Raw genomic sequence first — 16,063 nt, forward strand, 5'->3', positions numbered from 1 at the left:
AACCTGTAAACACGAAGACAATGACACACCCATGTTTCTGTATATATGTATGCCCTTAACAGAACGGCAGATGTAGTGAACAAGGCGGGAACGCCGAAACGCGTCTAAGCAGAAACTGATCTAGAATAAAAGTTTGGATTAAGATTCACGGAGTCAGCGCCGTCTTTTATCGTGAAGCATGGTATGAAAGAATATCTATACATATATATATGTATATATATATATATATGTGTGTTTTCATATATAATTCGTTTATAGATTCCGAGGTCCCTGCACAGGACCTGGAATATTCAGTACTTATGACTTTGAGGATACCCCTGGAAGAGAACTAGGATTACAGGTAAGTAACTTATCCTTATGGGCCCTATATTGCATCTGTTTGCCACAGGTAAGTAACATATCCTTATGGGCCCTATATTGCATCTGTTTGCCATTGAAAGCATGAGGAAGTGTTTTTTCAAGGCATAGTTATGATATGTGAAAGGCATTCTGGGTTACAGCCATGGATTCACACAAGCCACGCCCCCCTAAATTCCACTTAGTCTTTAGTTTTCAGAGAAAGCTAGGCATGTTTGGGTTCTGTTAGTGGTGACTGACCCCGGGCCTGGTTACTGCTGTCATTCCCATGGATAGTGAGAGGAATGTGGGTGTTTCTAGTCATAGATATGACTTTTTCAGTGCATTTTCTTTAGGAGACCCTAGTGGGATCCTTGCAAGAAACTCAACCCTGGTAGATCATGTGTCAGCTCCTGCATATTCTATTCCTTTTCCTCATAGAATTGTAAGGTAAATCTGTGAGGTTCGCCAACGTTGCAGGGCATTCTGGGGAAGGAAATGTAGTTCGAATCATGCAAGCCACACCACCCTGGACTCCCCCAGGTGTTTAGATGTCAGAAATGTTATGGGTGGTAGGTTTCCATGGGTGCTGACCTGCTCCGGGCTTATATACCATAACTATTCCTTCCCAAGAATTGATGTGACTCAAAGCAAACATCTTGACATTGCCATGGTGTGCTTTTGGCCTTTTCATGTCCTGTTGAATAGTTCTTCTTAAACATTTGGTTTTTTTTCTATCGGGAGAAGTATGGGAATGCAGCATAGTGGAGTATTATTTCTATTGAATTTCTCTCTTACTTTAGCTGCCATTTTGTACATTCTGAAAACGTCCATAAACTCCTTATGCAATGAGTAATTCCAAATTCAGTGTGGTAGGAATAATCCCTATTCCTAAACTCCAGTTTCTTAGGCCTCCTTTAAAAATGCATAGCTTTTCTTCATACCCATTTTGTCGGTTTTGCCTCAGTGCAGCCTCATAGCTGCAGCATCACTGAAACAAAGCCTCATTGGATTAATATAGAAAAGGGTTGGTTGTATGTCTTTAGGCATAAGGCACATTCAAAGATTCCCTGTGCATCAGTGCCTGCACTGCCTCTCCCTTGCATTTAAGATGAAATGACAGAGGGCAGCATATTGTTCCACCATTGCCCCCATTGTACTTGTTTTGGAAGCAGTAGTAGTTGTTGAGCAGACTTGTTCATTGTGACTAGGAGGCTAACCGGCTTCTTGGGGGGGGGCTCAGAACAGTGCTGCGACTGTCCATCCGTGTGTGATGGTGCTGCAGTGAGCAGAATAACTATTATGGATTAAACCCAGATCTGTGACTGGGGGTGAGTATCTGAAAAGTTTCATCACTCTGTCCATCATCTTAATGTGTTTGCTGTGTTCACCCTAAGTGGCCAGGGTATGCTCAGATGTGGGTCACTTTCTCTCTTTGCCACTGGGCTCAAGCTAGCCTGGTTGATGAGGAATGAAACCAGGAAAACGGTCCCACGATGCTTCTTTCCAGACCAGGGAGGACCAGGCAGTTTGGGCTGGACTGTTCCCATTAGGAACAGGGTCAGGACTGATTTGCATATGGCTGGGTCCACACTAGGTGAGCAGCAGAACAATGATGGATTAAACCCGGATCTGTGACTTGGGGCGAGTGTCTGAAAAGTTCCAGCACTCCGTCCATCATCTTATCTGTGTTTGCTGCAGCCCCATGTGCCATCCCAGTTGCCTCCACTCCATGATGTGTCGCCTGTGAGTGCTGCACGACAGAGCCCAGAAGAGAGAAAGCCCCCCTGTCTGGGATGGGGAAGAATGGGAGCCAGACTGTCCTGCTGCTGCAGGCTGTGGAGCTGTTTGTGTCTGCAATAAATTACCAATCCAAGGGTGACCTAGACCCCGGTTCCAGAATATATTAATGACAGTAGCTCTAGAGGATGGACAAGGACTAGGTATAAATCAAGTTTGGATAGGATGCTTCTCAGGTTGGGCTGCGTGGTTTATGTGACAACAGATCGCCCAACTCTCTCATCGTCACTGAACCTGTATTTAACCCCTCGGCTGCGCTGCCCGTTTTGCGGCAGTGCTGCACTTCCGCAAAACAGGCGGGCCGCGTCGGCCATTGGCCGACGGCAGCTCCTGCGAGGTAGTGCTGCCGTCGGCCAATGGCCGACGGCAGAATGGAAGGGGTTAATGTATAATCCACCCACCTCACTTTGACTGGCAGAGCACGGAGGTTGTTGTGGTTATCCAAGGTCACGTTCAGGGCTTTGCAGAAGTGCTGTTGTGGTAATGGCGGTGATTTGTCTCTGGTTCCCGTGACACTTGGCACCATGGCCTTACTGATGCTACTGCTCCTGCATATCACCCTGCTGCTGTCTTGATCCCTCCTAGGAAACGTGCCCCATCAAAAGTTAAGTGCCCTAGGAACTCTAACTCTCCCCTGAAACATAAGCCTTCCTAAAAATTAATCTGCACAACTCAGGAAACATAAGCATTTAGGCAAAAGCCCCCCCTTCCTGATTCCCCCAGATAATAGACAGCACCCAAGAAAAATGAAACTATGTTCGGACCCCTAAAAATATCACCCATGGGTGAGAGTCTCGCAGCAGGATTTCCCAAGAAGTTAAACCCGCCCCACCCACCCCCTCCCACCTCCCCCCAATGTAAAAAGAAACACCAAAAGTCTGACCCTCACTCCGGGAAGCATGCATAATACTTGCAGCCTTTGTAAATTCTGAGGCAGTTGAAAATGTAAATATTGCTCATTACCCTGGCACAATAGTGTAAATCTCCAACAACATGCAGGCCTTGGCATGATGGTTGTAATCCCTGCAATATGTTCACCGTGACACAAATAAGGAAATCCCAAGCATGTTGTGGGTAATCCTGGTTTCATGGTGCCAAAACAAGATTATTTTGAATGCACTTTGTTAGGCAGGTTAGAGAAGACCCACTGCAAGTGAACGTATGTAATGGGTGTGGTAGTGTACATGTTTAGCTAACCTCTTATTAAACCCAGATCAATAGCTTCATTTTCCCAATTGTGGATAGGCGAATGGACGAGGCAAAACAGATGCCATTTTTTAAATGGTTTTCATGAACTAGATTTTACCTCCTGAATCGATGCATGGTCTAAAAAAAAAAAGAAGAAAAATCATTATAAGCCACAGGTCAGTTAATCACTATGCCTATCACATCTTTTTGAACAACTGACAAACACTGCCTATAGCTTTGTAACCAGAAAAATCTGATGATCATAGTGGCATAATACTTTTATTACTTTGATCAGTCGCCAGTACAAAAGAAAAGTGTTCATCAATTTCTTCGGGAAAACAATGGATAATCTATTCGAGACCCCTTACTAAATTAAAACTTTAGTCTACTTTTCAGAAATGTGCAGGTTTCTGGGGTCACACCTCTGTTCCCCACAAATGTCAAGTAGAGAGAATCCACAAAAACAAATATTGACCTCCACTTACAAAATTTCAAACAGTATGGGTAATAACGTTTTATTTTTTTTATTTTTTTACAACTTTGCTTGTTCTGAAAGCTGGGTAGAAAGTCATCTTAGCACAGAAAATATTTTGTTGATGCCATTTTTATAAATGTCCCAGAACTGACCATGTTCTTCCAGGAGGAGCCACACACCGTGGATACCTTAAAATGTTGGAGGGCAGAGAGAAGGATATTTTATGGGGAAAATATTATGAAGGCTTACATGCGAACTGCTGCAAATAACATAAGAAAGCTTGACACGTTTTTGGGAGTGAGGAGTGTTAAGAGGTTGTGAATGTCACTTATTTGAATATAGCTTATGATTCGTGGTCTTAATTCAATTCTGGAACAAATTTGTAATGGAGCTAATGCTATGAAGTGAGTGATTGTGTCTTGGCTATAAAGATAGATCACAATACCAAGCAGGAGTTAGCCAAATGTTCACCAAACTTGTTTCATGATTTGAGGAGATATGCCCAGGAGTACCTGATTGTGTAAACCAGATGGACAGCTCTTATGGCTTTTGTGATGCGATCAGAGGGTTCGTATGAAATAAGGTCTGCAGATGCATTTCATACCTTCTTCCATCTCTAAATTAGTTAGAACGCCGAAATATAAACCATTTGCTTAATCCATTCTGGAAAGGTCGAGGGTCATAACTGCAATTCATTTTTTGTTGGGCATTTATTAACAGGAAGAGTCATCTCAACTATCTAATTTGAAAAATGTTATTTAACCATTCTGTTTACTTAAGGCATCGAAGTGGACCTTCGGAGGTTTTAGCCATGTTACTCGGCAGGGACTTTCCTGTTTCCATGGGATGGTGTTAGGAATTGGATTTATATCCACATATCTCTTAACCTTTACCTAGTTAAAGGTTTAAGTGGTTATCAGCCATCCTCTTTCTATTTTATCTAAGCAGTCCAAGATTAAATTTCGGCCATCATGGTTATTTTTATTTATACTAATTATCATTTGGGCACCTTCTACATACATGTGGCATATGTGTGCAAAAGATTTAATTTGTGAGGCAAGATGGATTAAGTTGTTGTTAGAAGTGGAGGAATTGTCGATCCTTGGAGGAGGACTCATTGTACCTTCCGTAGTTTGGAGTAGAAATAATAGATCTATCTTTATGTCTGAGGTAAGGGGTTTGAGCCAGTTAGTCTTTCGTACTTGAGCTAAGGTGTTCTGCCCTTTTGAGTTTCCCTTCATTGACTGTCTCAAAGGCTTCTGAAAGGTGTAGGAGGATGAAGATGCAGGTACGTCAGAAGATTCTCTGTCTTGTTAGGTCTTCTCAGATGGAGGATTAAGTAACCTATTTCTACTGAAACCTGTTTGTGCGTGCTTGTAGTGGTTGATAAGCAGCATAGCGGCATATTTGAACTGGCTTGAAGTGATTGTCCAGGGCCTGTATATTTATGAGAAGACTCTGCCCTTTTAAATTCTATTTCTCCATCATTTCAGTGTCACATAAGTTAAAGTGTTACTCTTTGTTTGGTGGAGAATCCCCAATACTTGAATCGGCTGTTTTAAAACAGCATTACTCTGGAGCCCATACACATGACTTTTTTCAAATGTAGACCATATTCGTAAAATGTACCTTTAGGCTCTACCCATGCGTGTGAGAGGTATATATTTTACAAAGAGGAATCACAACCCCGGACCACCACGCAAATTTGTGAACTTTGGCAAGATATTTGGACTTAATTCAGATCAGGCATCTAGATGCCTCAAGTAGTGTCCAGTGATGACAAGAAGAGCAGTGAGGCGGAGAATGTGCTGCCCCCTTCAATTTCAGACACTGCTGATTTCCTGGCCTTCTGAGAAAGAGTGCCCCTTCTACCGCTCCCGACAATTGATGCCAGGTCTAGCATACATACCAACTGTGATCTTGCAGCCTGCTTCGGCAGCGCCGGAACTGCTGCTGCACAGCTCGGAAGCTTTGTGGCTTCTCCAAGAGGGTTGACTTTCACCAACGTCAACCCTCCCATCCCATTCAACATCCAAATACGTTTCTGTAAAACAGGGGTATAGGTAAAGGAAAAGGCTGACAACTCCAGCAACCCTCCTCCACTTTTTCCTCTTCCTTGACTTCACAATACCTGGAAAAACACTTTAACTTCCCCTTAGATGAGTATGTGCAGCCAGTGGGAGGAAAAGTGTCTTCCTTTCTGCATTCCTGGAAGGCCTTCACATCAGATCAGTGAGTCTTACAGATCTTAGAAAAAGTTATGCCCTTCCCTTCTAACAGACACCTCCCAAGATCCCTTACTACCAGTCTTCATTACAGCCTAGATCTCAGGCTCTTGAGCTTTTATCTTTGCCAAAGAAATTTCAGGAGGCAGTCTCGGGTATTTCTGGTACTAGAAGCGAAAAACTGAATGTTGTCCTATAACCTACAGGATGCTATTTCACTTACTGATCCTACAGTTAGACAGAAAATTACCTACTAGGTTATACCCATTACCAGGTCTCGGTCTTCCATTCAGTTTGCCTTCAGCACCCTGAGTCTTTACAAATGTGAAGGTTGTGGGTGCGGTACGTCTGCATAGATCTGGAATCGTGGTGTTCCCATACCTCTAACATTGGCTGCTCAGGCGGGCTTGTTGCCGCTGGTTTCTAAACCAATGCAAAAAGAACAATTGATGGACAGAATGCAGAACAATGTCATACATTCACCCCAGCACAGAGATATGGGCCTAAATCCATAGTTTATTTGCTCACCATGCCATTCCAGCTTGGACCCAGCCATATGCAAATCAGTCTTGACTCTGCTCCCAATGGGAACAGTCCAGCCCGAACTGTCAGTCCAATTCCTCTCTGGACTGGAAACAAGCATCCTGGAACCGGTTTCGGGGTTTCACCCCTCTTCAGCCAGGATAGGCTTGGCAGTTCGGGTTGGACTGTTCCTACAAGGAACAGGGTCAAGACTGATTTGGATATGGCTGGGTCCGAACTGGGGTGGTGTGGTGAGCAAAAGAATGATGGATTAAACCCAGATCCTTGTGATTGGGGGTGAATGTTTGCATTGTACAGCATTCCGTATATCAATTGTTTCTTTTGCATAGGTCTCCCTAAGTGGGAAGGGTATGCCCAGTTGTGGTTCCCATGCGCACTACACCACTGGATTCAAGCTAGCCTGGCTGATGAAGGGTGATGCCCTAAAACCGGTCCCAGGATGCTTGTTTCCGGTCCAGGGAGGACCTGGCTTGGGAGTTTAGGCTGGACTGTTTCCACAAGGAACAGGGTCTAGACTGATTTGGATATGGCTGGGTCCAAACTGGTGTGGTGAGCAAAAGAATGATGGATTAAACTCAGATCCTTGTGACTGGGGGTGAAAGTTTGCATTGTCCAGCATTCCGTCCATCAATTGTTTCTTTTGCATATGTCACCCTAAATGGGAAAGGTATTGCCCAGACGTGGGTCCCGCGCTCACTACACCTTTGGATACAAGCTAGCCTGGCTGATGAAGGGTGATGCCCTGAAACCAGTCCCAGGATGCTTTGTTTCTGGTCCAGGGAGGACCTGGCTTGGCAGTTCGGGCTGGACTGTTCCCACAAAGAACAGGGTCAAGACTGATTTGGATATGGCTGGGTCCAAACTTGGGTGGTGTGGTGAGCAAAAGAATGATTGATTAAACCCAGATCCTTGTGACTTGGGGTGAATTTTGCATTGTCCAGCATTCCATCCATCAATTGTTTCTTTTGCGCAGGTTTCTAAACCAAAGCTGCTTTCCTCCCTAATGTGGTGGCCCCTTTATATCTGGGAAAGTTGCAAAATGATACTTGGAGCTTTGGCCTGCCCACATTTTGTACCAATGGTTTCTTCAAATGACTCCACAATCTCCCATTACTTCAAGAGTATATCTTCATTTATGGACTTAAAACATACTGACTTAACTTGACTCCTCCAATCTTATATTTAAACTTTTGAGGTAAATATATGAAGATCCTAAAGCAAGTTAGAATGTATTCCTTGAGAGAAACATAAAATGTAAATATATTTGCATTGGTGTGAGCATGCAGGTACATCCATTCCATGTTTTCCAACAAAATATATAGCCATAGTAGTAGTGGCCAAGAGTGAACCTGCAATATGAGTGCACGTGTGGACAATTTCAAGGTAGATAAGATTGTCAGAACAATTCATCTTGGGTCTTCAAAGATTTTTCATAACGCTAAAATTGTTCCAATCCCAGAACATAAGAAGATGGGTAAGTTGTGGAATTTTACATGGATGGCTTTCTCTGGCGAAAAGTAGGATGCTATTTCTGGGAAAGGGGCTGTGAATACTATGTAAATTATTTAATGATGTCCGCACAGGATACTGTTGGGAGGTGGGGAGAGAAACTGATGTTTGACGAATAGCCCTAAACAAAATTAAATATCTATTGATAGATGTATCGTAAAGTTGATGTATAATACTATTTTGACTATTGTGACACTTTCCAAATGTGTTTGTCTTCTGAGGATTGCCTTCTAGTTCTGCTACTAAAGATCTTGTCCACGGGTGTTTGGGAAAAGTCTACAGTGTTGTTTGGTGTATATAAAATGTTTAATAAAATGTCAAATCTATTTTAAGAAACTGCTTTCATATGTCCTATGTAAATAAATAAAAATACAATGAATTAGAAACTAAAAAGGTACTGAAATCTTGAGTTGTAAACAAATTTGTAGGGGAGGAGACAGTTGAACGGCCGCTTGTCTCCCGTCATGTCTGTCTGGACTCTTCTGTGTAGTGAACATGACTGAAGGAGCATTAGTGATTGAGTTTATAAGTTTGTTTCATCGCTTTAAGATTTTGTGACTGACTTTGAAATATGTGGTGCTGTGTTGGCTGAGCTGTTCAAGCTGCTCTTAGCTGGCCTGTGGACGTTTTAGAGCATCTGGATTATCCAGTATTGGGTATCGTTCGTAGATACACATGCCTGAATCATTCCCATCTTCGAGATGGGAGTCCCACTGTAACAGAATCAAGCAGTATTTAAATAATGCCATAGGCTATAATGGCCTTGAGACATGTTTTACATTGCCTATATGTTGAACGCAGCTAATCGGCTGCCAGCACCCTGTAGAACCTTCCCAGCAGAGGCTGTTTCCCTCAGATTTTCACCACACAGTGTGTGAAGGGAGTCTCTAAGTTCTACTCCGTTTCTTATGGAATTTTCCTGATGATTGATCTTTTCAGCCTGTTGCATAGGAAAGGCCTCTTCCGCCCAGGTAGGGCCTGTGGCCGGAAGAGAGTCCATTTGGATGATCCACATAAGGACTGTATTTACTGCTTCCATACCTCTCATGAGGTAAGACAATGCAAGATCTGTCGGAACTATTCTTCTAAAACTCAGAGGGACAGAAAGGAGGCTGCTTATGTGGCACCAGTCCACCAAGCAACAGAAGTCTTCTGAAGAAGACAGTTTTAGCTCATCCAGACCACACAAAAGATCCAGGTCACAGGATGATACCCCTAGTGAGGGCAGGAAATAAACTCAATTCCTCCCAGAAAAGCAAAGACCATAGGAAGGAAAAACACCTTTAAGTCTCCTAGGAGCCTGCAACATCCGTCCCCACCTCTCCGGTGGGAAAGGAAAAGGAACGTCCTAGAGACTCATCTACAGATTCTACAGGGGAAAAAACCAAAACCCCATCGTCAACGACAACTAGATCGGCGACAGGTACCACAGTTACGTCGTCCGCTCCGTCTACGGTAGGAATGGTGATGACGATGAGCATTTCTGGACCCATACAGTCGATCATCGTCAACGTCCTCAACGGCAAAGCGTTAGTCGATGAAGAAGGTGCCATTGACCAGCACTTCGCCATCAACAAGCACCCTTTCGAGCACCCAGTCATATCTTCAGAATGTTTGAAATGACATGCAAGCATATGCGTCTTTTAGATCACTGAAAAAGCATTGCAAAAATCTGGTGATAAATGAGACCGAACAAATCACTCCCGTTTTAGGATTGCAGTAATTATTTTCATTTTCAAGCTTATGCATTCCCTCTGAGTTTGAAATCCCAGAGTTTGTTAAGGACTTGTTTGTATGGCAAAGGTTATTCTACCCCTACACAAAATTAGTACGAGAAAGGATTGTGGATGTAAAATTAAGCAGAAGTACCTTGATATTTTCTACAGCTTTTTAAACTTTGTGTCTGTGTGATTCAAGGCGTTTCTTCATTATTTCACTCTGTTTAGACATTCAAACATCAGTTTTTGTAAACCTTTCTCTTTAATGATGTTCATGGGATTAAAATTGGTATCTTTTTGTTGTTTTGATGCGTATCAAGAGAATTTGTGTTGGTCAACACGGACTACATTTAATTACATCTTTAGACATGTTTATTTTACCTGTATTTTCTAACTTGCAGTGGATAATGGATGTGCTGGTATGTAACGGATTGGGAATTTACTGTGGGATGAAGACTTTGAAGTGGCTTTCAATGAAACCTTATAAATGGCAAGGACTTTGGCACATTCATACATATAGGTAGGTGACTTCCTAATATTGCTCATAAGTGACTATTAGTTCTTGTGCTTGTCTTTGCATAAAATATGAATTGTGTTCATGCCCACTACACCCTAGTGAACAAGAAGCTGGACCAGCAGAGAAAATATTCCCCTCAAAAGTTGTTCAACACCTTTTTACCTCTATTGTGCCAGTGCAGAAAGTAGCTCATTTTGCACATGGGTCAGTCCCCTGGCGAACATCGAGTCTCTGTAGTTGCATCACAACACTGCTGGTTTCCTACTCTCCTGGCAGGACTCAGGCCCACCTCTATTGATTTGACCACTGTAAATACCCATCCTATATAATAAGTGACTGTTCCAGTCTCTGTAAAATATTGATTAAAGAAGTCTAGCATCAGGTCGGAATACCGAGGTAAAAACATTACCAACATTTAAATACTGTTTGGTGCCTGGAGAAATATGATTTCATTTGAGATATAAAGTATAAGGGCCTGATTATATGTTGAGGCATTATTTATCGCCCCTGAAAAATAACTATATCACAGGGTACGTTATGTATTGGGTACAATAAATAACAGTTAACATGGGCATTTGGGGTATAATAACATGTTGATTTTGGTGTTTAATAAACCAAATATGCATGTACTGTAAATGCCGTATGTTTTCCCCTGTTAAATTTAGGCAGGTTTGACCTGCCGAAGTTTAACTAATGTTCGGTTATTTATCGCACCCAATAATTATCGGCTGCGTTAACTAAAACCAAACTCATAGTTCCGTCTTGTAGGTCGGAACTAACCACCCAACTTGTAATAGGGCCCCTATTGTTTATTCTCCAGTGTTATGGTTTATCCTCCATCAATATTTTTGTCTGGATCTATTAGTGTGTGATCTTTTAGGATGACCTAAACATTTGTTTTTTGGTTACTTAGTGGAAGGGTTTTTCTGTAGACAGTTAAACACGTCTCTTTGCACTATGGGCCTTATTACGACTTTGGCTGTCCTCCAGCGCCGCCGCCACTGCTCTGTTGTGCTGTCCACTGGAGGAGCGCCAAAGCTGTGGTATGCCCGCCGGGCGGGCGGTGCTGCGGCAGTGCCACTGCGGTGGGCTTCTAGGTTCATAGGAGAGCCTAGCATGTAGGCAGCCGCCGTGACAGCACTTGCAGCATGTTCCTGCACTGTGTGGCATACATGCCACACCGTGCAGGAACTGGGATGCAATTACAGGGGGCACAACATGCCACTCCCTGCATGCACCCCCAGGACCAAATCCGGCAGCGGGCCCTGATAGGACCCCCTTAGTTCTCCGCAACCCTTTTCATGGCAGGCTCACCACCATCAAAATTGCTGTGAAAAGGCAAATCAAAATATGCATGGTCGTGCCGGCAGCAGCACTGCCAGCATATTCATGGTGGTTGCAGAGTGGCTGCTCAGCGAGATACTTGATCCTGGCGGAGCTGGTGGTCCGACTGCCCCACTCATAATACTGTGGGCCTACCTGCAGTATGGCGGTGATCGGACCTCCACCACAAGTACGGCGGTCCTATGGACCGCCGTACGTGCAGTAAGGCCCTAAGTCTTCAGAGCATACATTCTGATATGACACAAATGCAGTGTCTTGTTAAAAGATCGTTGCCAAAGTTAGGCTTTAATGTGCTAACGCATTGAACTCTAGGCGAGCACAAGGGCACACTTGTACGTCCCTACGTTTAGTTTATGTTGACATATTATAGTAAGACTTTGCTTTGCCAGTGCTTGTTTATAATGGATGATTTTCAATTAGTTTTGTCCTTTATGTGGAAAATATTTCCCTATCATGTTTAAAAGGGTTTCAGGACCCCATGCATTGATGAGACTATTTAGTTTTTATGAACTTAATGAAGGTACGCATTATAGAGAACTGGTGTTTCAGGTAATTAACTGCTTCATGTGATCGTCTACCGTCAATAAATAAAATAAAATTTTAATAGAAATATGTTATTGTCAGTAAAATGAAACAAAAAACTTTAATTTTGTGATTAAGGCTGTCAAGAACTTCATTTTTCTGGTTTAAAGTGAGGGCTTTCATCTACATATTTTGTATTAACAGCTACAGCTGAACGGGATTACTCAGGTTTTTGAAATTTCATTAACATATGTACCACGATTGCACTGGAATCTTCCATTTGCATCTGAAAAAGCAACATAGATAGTGTGTGTGTCTCTCTCTCTCTGTGTGTTGTGTGTCTCTGTGTGTGTCTCTTTGTGTGTCTGTTTCTCCACCAGTAGTGCCAGAGGGTTGAGAATCTACCCTGCATTCACTTTGCACTTTGAAGTCTCCATGTCGCAATAGGTTTTTAATTCCCAAAGCGGTTTTCTTTTTGTCCTGTTGAATTATGTACACTACTGCAAGTCCATGTTGTACTCTGAACTAACAAAGCAAATGCAATGTTCACATACTTTGTTGTGTTTTGTTTGCAGGGGAAAAATGAAGAGAATCGCCTTTCAGTTCACACCGTACAGCTGGGTTAAATTTGAATGGAAACCTGCATCTAACCTTCGTAGATGGTTAGCCGTCTGTGGCATCATTTTTGTAGTAAGGAATGTTACTAAATAATATTGACATGTTTATCATTACTGGGCAGTACTTTTAGTGTGATCGTTTGAAAAGTGCAATGTTTCTGTACCTTTCCATTTACTTTTATAACAAAATTATTTGTAGCAAAAATCGCCATGGGATATACTCCTACTATGGGTGCATCATGTTTTGGTTTAAAGATCGTAAAGAGACAAAATGTGTGCTCTACTGTCCTTATTTACCAGCCAAAGTTGGCCAACGTGTACAGAAAGAGAACCTAATCTTGAAGAGCACAGTGCATGGTATATAGAGTGAGAAAGAGTAAAGCTGGAAGACCTCGGTACTGTTGCCGGTGAACAGATCACATTTGGGAGTGTTTATGCCCCTCCACAGCTGGGCCAGACGTTTATAAATAAAATCACGGAGCTCTGGGAGGACCTCCCAGGCAGCCTGATGATACTGGGTAGAAACTGGAAGAACACCATGACCCGCATGACAGATGGCGTACGATGTCGCTCGATAGATCCCCCCACCTTCTTCAAATTGTATAGGCTTGTACATACACTGGGTTGGTCGGATTCATGGCCGGCATTTCATTCTACTGAGTCGGGATTCACATATGCAACGGCGGTCCACCCTACACTTTCACGTCTTGATTATACTTTCCTCCCACATAGCTATATACATAGAGTGGCACACACATCCATTTTGCCCAGAGGCCTCTCGGATCATTCGCCTGTTTAACTCAAGCTGCTCCTGCGGATCCACTGGGCCCCATATAGGTGGCGCATGTCCCCATGGCTCCTCCGGGATGCCTATTATCAGGAGACATTACATCTTGCGATCACTGTCTATATCAGTTTCAATGTGAGCACCTCACCGTCTCATATCACTATCTGGGAGGCTCTTAAGCCTACGATAAGTGGGGCGGACATTCGTTTTCGCACCGGGGGAAAAGTGGCGGCGCTTGGCACAGGTGAGGGAACTAGAGAACCGTCCGATCCAACTGCAGTCCCAACTGATGGAGGGATCTGATCCCAGTTACCACCAGAATCTCCTGCAGCTCCACCAGCTACATACGGACAGTGCCAAAGACGCGTAGCTGGCGACCGAGCACAGAATTTATCAATGGGCGACAAGTCCAGTCAAATGCTTCACAGGTCGTGCTAGGTCCGGTTCACCCCAGCACATGTTCCCCTATTGAAGGCCCTGGATGGCACTATGTGTACCTCCCCCGAGGCCGTGGTCCAAGCCTTTGTTTCCTTCTACACCGCTCTGTACGAGGCGCAAGAGGTGAGAGCTGAGCCCCTTATAGACTACTTCCTTTCTGACATTCCCCCTAGCCGGTTGTCCGATGAAATGCGTGACTTGCTGGATAGCCCTATCACGTTAGACGAACTGCAGGCGGCATTGAATAATTTCCACCCAGGCCGGTCTCCTGGTCTGAACGGGTTCCCTTGCGATTTCTTTTGCCCACACATGGCGACCCTGGGGTCCCACTTACTTAAGGCATTGCACAAGGCCCTGGAACAGCGCCTTTTGCCTCTTGACTAGCGACACACCAAAATTGTTGTTTTCCTTAAACCCGGGCGTCCCCCGGAACACCCAGGCTCACACCGCCTCATTTCACAGTTGAATTTTGAACCCAAGCTTCTGGGGAAGGTTCTGGCCGACAGCCTTCGTGCCTGTATTCAAGACCTGGTACACCCAGAAGAAGTTGAAGTTAGGGAAATTTATAGAGCGCACGTATACCAAAAAGGTTTCCTGGCGCTAAGGCAGTCGGCAACAGACAGGGTGACAATTAGACCGCAAGAGCACGAGTGAATAACCAGGTCTTCAAACCTTTGCGAAACTCCAATTAGGATTGAGAAAGTCGAAGATTGTCAGGGAGAGAGTTCCAAAATTTGGGAGCCTGAAAGGAGAAACTCGACCCCCGTGTTTCTTCCTAATAAAACGAGGAACAACCAGGAGATTCTTGGAGGAAGACTGTAAATTCCTAGAAGGGGAATCGGTTAAAAGCCTAGAAGCAACATAGAAGGGAGCTAAGCCCGCTAATGATTTAAAAATAAGATACCCTAATTTAAATAGGCATCTATGACCCACCGGTACCCAATGCAGTTGCCTTGACAGCGGGAGGGCATGATTGAATCTGGACCTGTTATAAATCAGCCTAGCCGCCTGATTTTGAATGAGCTGGAGTCTGCGTAGTTCATAGGCCGGAATACCAATATAGAGAGAATTGGCATAATTAGGCTGTGGGGTTTTAGGTTTAAACCTATAATAACTGATAAAACCCCACTGAAAGAAAAATAGCCCTCACCGGTGAAAACATATAAACACTGAAAAAACCCCTGCACAACCACAAACTAAATGCCATTCAAAGAAAGGAAAAAGAAAATGAAAGAGTCATTTTGTTCTTACTGAAGGGGTCAATAAAATTTAACTTTGTTATACAAGCTAGCAGTAAGAAAGACTGGCTAACATTATTCTGCTTGAGTGTTGTTCTTTAGGGATGCCACAAAAATATTGTTTCTTCTTCCTTTTACTTTTCTCAGTTTTATGGCCTTTGGTCTAAAGATGCAGGGTTTAGTTTCACGTTTTAGGTTTAGTTTAATTATTTTATAAACTGTAGAGAATCAGGACATATCAATCTCACATTTGATATTTTGGCTGCATTAGATTCTTTCACTGATAGGTAAAATGGCTAGTTTAATATAAATCTTTCCTAATATGTGTCGTCACATTTACCCACAGAGAATTGGTAAAAACCCTTAGTACATCAGACCATAGTTTCTAGTGGGTCAGTATTGATAGCAGGTGAATTGCCAACACCTCAGGCTTTAAACATTAAATGCAAGGTATAGTGACAAGTATATATATCACCAAGCATCTGGGATAGTGGTGAAAGCGTGACACCAGACTTTTAGAAAACATGGAACGCAGTGTCACTTGTTATGCTCTGCAAAAAAGGTTCTTCCAAAGTTCAACAAAGATTGGAGAGAAATTGTTTGTATTTGCAGTGATTCAGCTACGTATATAAAACATGTGTGTGATGACCTGTCAAAATTGATACCCGAGCTGAATTGATTCCCTGTAGGAGATCCTTGCCACTTGTTAGATGGTATGCTGAAAGCATCTTCACAATCTTCAAAGTTAATGAGGGATGCTATTGACTTTTTAGTCCATTCTGGTGCAATGTTTTCTTATGCCCAGG

General features: G+C 43.2%; 1 protein-coding gene across 1 annotated transcript in view; it reads left to right on the top strand.

Annotated features, from left to right (window-relative positions):
* The window catches only part of PTDSS2 (phosphatidylserine synthase 2), a 434,628-nt gene that overhangs the window by 284,468 nt on the left and 134,097 nt on the right, over window positions 1–16,063 (top strand). The window contains exons 8-9 of the mRNA XM_078682890.1: window positions 10,196–10,314; window positions 12,753–12,867. Of these exons, the coding sequence (XP_078539016.1) occupies window positions 10,196–10,314; window positions 12,753–12,867 (234 nt within the window). The remainder of the gene's footprint in view (window positions 1–10,195; window positions 10,315–12,752; window positions 12,868–16,063) is intronic.

The sequence above is a fragment of the Lissotriton helveticus genome, chromosome 3_1, assembly GCF_964261635.1.
Source record: "Lissotriton helveticus chromosome 3_1, aLisHel1.1, whole genome shotgun sequence".
NCBI classification, from domain to species: domain Eukaryota; kingdom Metazoa; phylum Chordata; class Amphibia; order Caudata; family Salamandridae; genus Lissotriton; species Lissotriton helveticus.